General features: G+C 34.5%; 1 protein-coding gene across 4 annotated transcripts in view; it reads left to right on the plus strand.

Annotated features, from left to right (window-relative positions):
• Positions 1–5,471, plus strand: part of TSC22D2 (TSC22 domain family member 2) — a 51,375-nt gene extending 45,904 nt beyond the window's left edge. For 2 of the 4 annotated variants that reach the window (XM_032173833.2, XM_032173834.2), the window contains 2 exons: positions 2,440–2,491; positions 3,740–5,471. In XM_032173833.2, the coding sequence (XP_032029724.1) occupies positions 2,440–2,491; positions 3,740–4,000 (313 nt within the window). In that variant the 3' untranslated portion in view covers positions 4,001–5,471. Of the gene's footprint in view, positions 1–2,439; positions 2,492–3,739 lie in introns of those variants that run through there. The other 2 variants (XR_009209307.1, XR_009209308.1) reach the window with 2 other exon arrangements.
• The last annotated feature ends 529 nt before the right edge of the window (positions 5,472–6,000 follow it).

Raw genomic sequence — 6,000 nt, forward strand, 5'->3', positions numbered from 1 at the left:
TAGGATTCTTGAATAATAGCCTTCAAGATAGTTAAAGGTCACTATAGTGGTAGTAATTATATTTGACACTGATTTATTATATTAGAGTACAACACCTAACAGTTGAAATATTAACACCGTTTAAGGGATGCATCTTCATCATGATCTATTTATACCTTGCAAACCTGTTTCTTCTGTTGTCATAAAAGAGATCTTAGGACAAGAGTTTGTTAGATCAACATTCAAAGAATAGCATGCTAACTATTCTTCCTTAGCTACGGGAGTCATTCTAAAACTCGCTGACTGATTTTAATTATCAAAAAAAAACCCAGTGAACCCTTTTTTAAGGGTTTTTTTGGTTTTTTTTTTTTTTTTACTGCTTGTTAATACATAAAACTGATGTTGTAGTTAGTATTTAAGGTGTGCTACTTAAACCAAATTTGTTGAAGGAATCAAATGATTTAAGTCATGACATGACTTAAAAGTAATTCAGTCTTTCCTTGCCATGTCAATGGCAATACTTTCTATATTTTTAGAAAGTATAATCTGGGATTCCCAAACAAACTAAATGCCTGTCACCGTCTTTTTTGCCAAAATGTGTTCAGTATTTGTGATGAAGATGTCTGCATGGTATCTGGCACTGAAATATATACTGAAGCGTTATGGTTTACTTAGTGGTTCTGTAGTTTATAGTTACATATAGTCATACTTTGCACAGCTCACTAAAAGCATTTAAAGCCCAGCACATATAAAGTATTTGTTAATGATCCATAAATCCTTTCTAGATATTAGATATATAAAACCTCTTTTCATCTTAGAAATAGTAGCAGCAAGAAGTGAAGGTGGTAGTATGCTGTAATTAATGTGGTTAATGCTCAAATAAACAAACTTAGTTTTCCATGTAATGATTCAAGGTTTCAAGGATTTAGAAGTGGAAAGTCCATTGAGGCATTAACGTCAACCCCTTTGTTTTACAGATGGGGAAACTGAGATCCAGGGAAGTTAAATAGGTGATTTGCTGATGGTCACATAGGAAGTGAATAGCAGGATATTATAGGACAGGATATTTCTGAGCCTGAATCTGTTACAACATTGTGGGTCCACACCATCTAAAGTAAAGTAGTTTCCAGGTATTTTAGCACTAAAATCTTCTTAGGTGGAGTATACTTTATGAAGACTATTTAGTAACATATAAAAATTATCTTTTTGTATTGATACAATAAGCTAAAGTATCAGATTTTTCTTTACAAGAGTAATTTTTAAAAACCTAATAACTGTTTTTAGAAATAAAATTCATTAAAAAAAACAAGAAAAGGGTATAAATTCCAGCTATTCTTACTACTTAATACATGGCAGAATATAAACCACCAAAGAGGACAATTAGCCTTCTGTGTTATTACTGTACAATTGCTAAGGTGATATTTGAACTTGGAATGTGCTTACAGGCTGGATAACTTTTCAGTTATTCCCAAGAAGAACTGATCTAAACCACACATACCTTATAGGTGATTTTTGCCAGCAAGTAACCTACAATCAAATACATGTAGGTCTGCCAGAATGTTGAGTTTCTTTCTTTTTTTTTTGAGATGGAGTTTTGCTCTTGTTGTCCAGGCTGGATTGCAATGGCGTGATCTCGGCTCACTGCAGCCTCTGCCTCCTGGGTTCAAGCAATTCCCTTGCCTCAGCCTCCTGAGTAGCTGGGATTACAGGCGCCCACCCCACGCCTGGCTAATTTTATTTGTATTTTTAGTAGAGATGGGGTTTCACCATATTGGCCAGACTGGTCTGGGACTCCTGGCCTCAAGTGATCCACTTTCATTGGCCTCCCAAAGTGCTGGGATTACAAGCGTGAGCCACCACGCCCTACTGAATGTTGAGTTTCTTGTTAACCAATCCTGCCCAAAGGCTTTCTGAATCATTTTTAGAAGCCATTAAATTTAAAAAAAAAAAAAACTAGATGGTAAAGTAAAACTTATAGCAGAAAAGTCTTACTAAGAGGAGGGACTAGAAAAAAAAGTCAAGCCATCATCTGAATTTTACCACAATAAGTAATTATTGGAATTTCTACATGAAAGGCAATTAGAATATATAGTTGGATAATGAAGAAATTTAAGAGATACGGAGAAGACACTGCCCATTTAAAATGTATCCTCTTAAAGCCACTGAACAGAGAAATTCTTAATACAATTGAGAGTTAGTTTTAAAGTAGCATACATATATCACAGGCAAATTAGAAATGTTGGCACTACAAAGGACCTGTAGAAATCATCTATTTACTGAGACTTTCATTTTAGAAATGAGAGCTTTGAGTACTGAAATTGTCAGAACAGAATAAGCTATTTTAAATTACTGTATATTTGGTTTTAAGTGAAACACGAATGTCTTTTACGTTCTTTTAAGAGTTGGAAGGGAGGTTAAATTTTTTAGAATAATTTAATAACATATTCTAATTTTTTCCAGTGCATCTGGGGGAGGTGTTGTAGCCATTGACAACAAAATAGAACAAGCAATGGTAAGTAAAAGTTTACAGTTCTCCCATTTCATAGATTGTTGGTTGTATGGAACACTTAGCTTTTGTCAGTTTTAGAAAACAAATAATTTAAACCAAAGATGACCAAATCATGTTTTTTGATAATGAGATTTAGTTGAAGATGCTAGAACATTGAGAATTTTTAGTCTAGAAATATTAATTGAGTAAATATTTCTTCCATTTGAATATCTCACATTTCATGCATTATCATTGATAAGGGCCATTGGTGAGGGGGCATACATATTTAAAGACAATATGTTCCCCAGATATTTCAGCATTGAAAATACTTTAGAGCAAAAAAGAGTATTAAAGCAAAAACAGCTGGAGGTCTGATTGAAGTAGACTGTAAGTAAGCTATAAGTAGGCCAGGCAGAGTGGATTGTGTCTGTAATCCCAGCACTTGAGCTGAGGTGGGAGGATCAATTGAGGCCAAGCGTTTGAGACCAACTTGGGCAACATAGCAAGACCCCATCTCTACAAAAAAATCGGTATTTTTTGTTTGTTTTGAGATAGTCTCACTCCGTCACCCAGGCTGAAGTACAGTGGCACGATTTTGGCTCACTGCAACCTCCACCTCCCAGGTTCAAGTGATTCACCTGCCTCAGTCTCCTGAGTAGTTGGGACCACAGGCACACACCACCACATCTGGCTAGTTTTTGTATTCTTAGTAGAGACGGGGTTTCACCATGTTGGCCAAGGTGGTCTCAAACTCCTGACCTCAGGTGATCTCCCGCCTCAGCCTCCCAAAGTGCTGGGATTACAGGTGTGAGACCTTACAGGACTGTTAGTCTCAAACTATTTTTTTTTAAATACTAAAATTTTAAAGTCCCAAATTACAGATCACTTTAAAGCAGTACTATGACTAGTTTAACATCAAACAGCTTTCCGTTGGAATATTGTTCCTTTGTTCTCTTGATCTACCATTTTAAGCATGTGATTTTAAACTTTTTTTTTTTTTTTTTCCTAAGCTTAGTTGACAATTTAAGAAGCTAGTATTTTTTGGAAATCATCCCAAACTTTGAAAAGAAAATTCTGAGCTTACTGCTCTAGTTGGGAACTGGATTTTTTCCAACCCGTCTTCCATAGGCTCTGTCAAGATAAAGCAGAAACATTAAAAGCAAGAGCAGGAAAACTAGTATAAAAACTTAGACAGCACCAAGTAGGCCAGAACCAGATAGCACCACCTTTATCTTTTCACTCTTTTGACATTCCTAATTTTGTTTTTCACAGGATCTGGTGAAAAGCCATTTGATGTATGCAGTAAGAGAAGAAGTGGAAGTTTTAAAGGAACAAATAAAAGAATTAGTTGAAAGAAACTCTTTACTTGAACGAGAAAATGCACTGTTAAAATCTCTTTCAAGCAATGATCAATTATCCCAACTCCCAACCCAACAGGCCAGTCCTGGTAGCACTTCTCAACAGCAAGCAGTGATAGCACAGCCTCCGCAGCCAACGCAACCTCCACAGCAGCCGAATGTCTCCTCAGCATAAAGCTTTCTTAAGCCTCATTAAGAAAAAAACTGAAAGCAGTCTATCCTTGTGTGCCACTGGTGTTCTTTCCACTTTATACGAAAGCAAGTAGCCATGCTTTGGTTGTGTGTTTGGCCTTTTCAGTATTAGACAATCATTCTACAAGAGCTTTTCCTCTCTCTGAGATGTCATGCAGCGCTGTTGATGTCCAGTTCTGTGTCATCAGTACACAAGGAGAATAATAGATGGGGTTTATTAAAGCGAGCAAAGTCTGCATTTTACCTGGTGCGCATGAGTGGGGTCTTTAAGAGTTTTGGTGGCTCTCCCATGTTTCCTATTACCCATGGATTTACCCTGAGCCTTCCTATCACATTATAAATAACAGTTCATCTAAAGAGCCACTTTTCTTTCTGATTCAGTAACATTTGCCTACATAAGTTTTCATTTATTTGTGTTTTATTTATTACAGGGCTGCTATTTTCATAATGTACATGAACAATGTCACAGAACTTTTTTAATTTTTTTGAATAATTATAAGTATCAGTAAAGGAAGTGAAAGACAGGATTGCATTTAATAGATAAAACGTTTAGGCAATAATTGAACAAAAGAATCCTGGCATATTTCTAACACTAATGGCAATTTAGTTATGGTATTTATTTTCAGTAGTAAAGACCCAGCTTGAATGTAAATTTGTATAGTGTAAGTAAGTATGAAGAACATAGTGCAACTGTACAGGTAGTCACCAGTTATTGTGATATAATAAATAATTGGGCTATTTTGATGAAGAAAACTTTGTTCATTTGTTTCTACTTTCTAAGAGAAATTGCCACGATTCCTCTGCTTTTCAACATTTCGTATGACTTTTTTTTCGGGTGGGAATAAAAAGCTGTGAAATTGTTCAACCTACTTTGTAACCAAAGAAGCAAAGCTGTGTAATGGAGTTTTTTTTTGTTTTTTTTTTTTGTCTTTTTTTTTTTATAATGCACATTCTTTATGTATTTTTATTTAGTGTTTTCTCAGTCACAATTTTCTTTACTGTCTAGCATGATCTGCATGACCTATAATCTTTGAACCACTTTCGTACCTCATGTTTTTATCCAGCACTCTTATTGTAATATGTACTAGTCTGTGAACAATGTCAAATAAAAGAGAAAGAACAGGTAGTTTGGTGGAGCTGAGCTAGTGTACAATACACTAGTTGTAAAAAAAAAAAAAAGTGAGCCATCTTTTGTTCATTTAAAATGGTGTTTTGAATTTCGTATGCAGAAAACGTTTTGTTACATTGCAGATTTTAATGTATTTAATAAATGCAACATGCAGATTAAGTGCAGTGTATACTGAGTATTTAAATTAAAATGTACATTTCATAAATACAGTTTCAAAAGAAAGCATCATTTTGTGTATACTAACACATTAAGTGTATGTCAGAAATTGATGTATAAATATATATTTTAACACATTTTCTGAAATTAAACTGCAGTTTTGTTGAAATATTTGGCTCTATATGTGTTCAAAATTTGACTAGATTTGTATTTTCGCAATTCAAAATACTCCTTAAAGACCTGTTAATAATGACTTTACTGATAGTTCTTAAATTTTCAAAGTAAAACAATTTAAAGAATGCAAGAATAGTGAGCAATATTTGTACTCAATATTCCTATTATGTTAGTGATACTTTAGTAGGAAATCCTTGTCTACCAAAACTTTTACTTGAATTCAGAAAGGTGCCTGTAGAAATTAACATGCACTGCATCTGTAGCCAGCTAGCTAATCAGTTAATGAGAACCAGTAGTTAGTTCTCTGTGTTAAAAGACGTGTTTATTTGAAGTAAAAATTTAATCAGATTAGCCACAAACAAGGCATAAAATTGGGATGTACATGAGATTGCCAAATATTTTCTATTCTAGTTGTGCTGCAAGACATTGAACAAAATGTTAATGAATAACATTATAAATAATTCAAGGAACTAAGTACATAGGCTTGAGTAAGCAACCCTAAGGATGTGTAGTAAGATTCCAAG

This window comes from Hylobates moloch, unplaced genomic scaffold (genome assembly GCF_009828535.3).
Source record: "Hylobates moloch isolate HMO894 unplaced genomic scaffold, HMol_V3 SCAFFOLD_13, whole genome shotgun sequence".
Lineage (NCBI taxonomy): Eukaryota > Metazoa > Chordata > Mammalia > Primates > Hylobatidae > Hylobates > Hylobates moloch.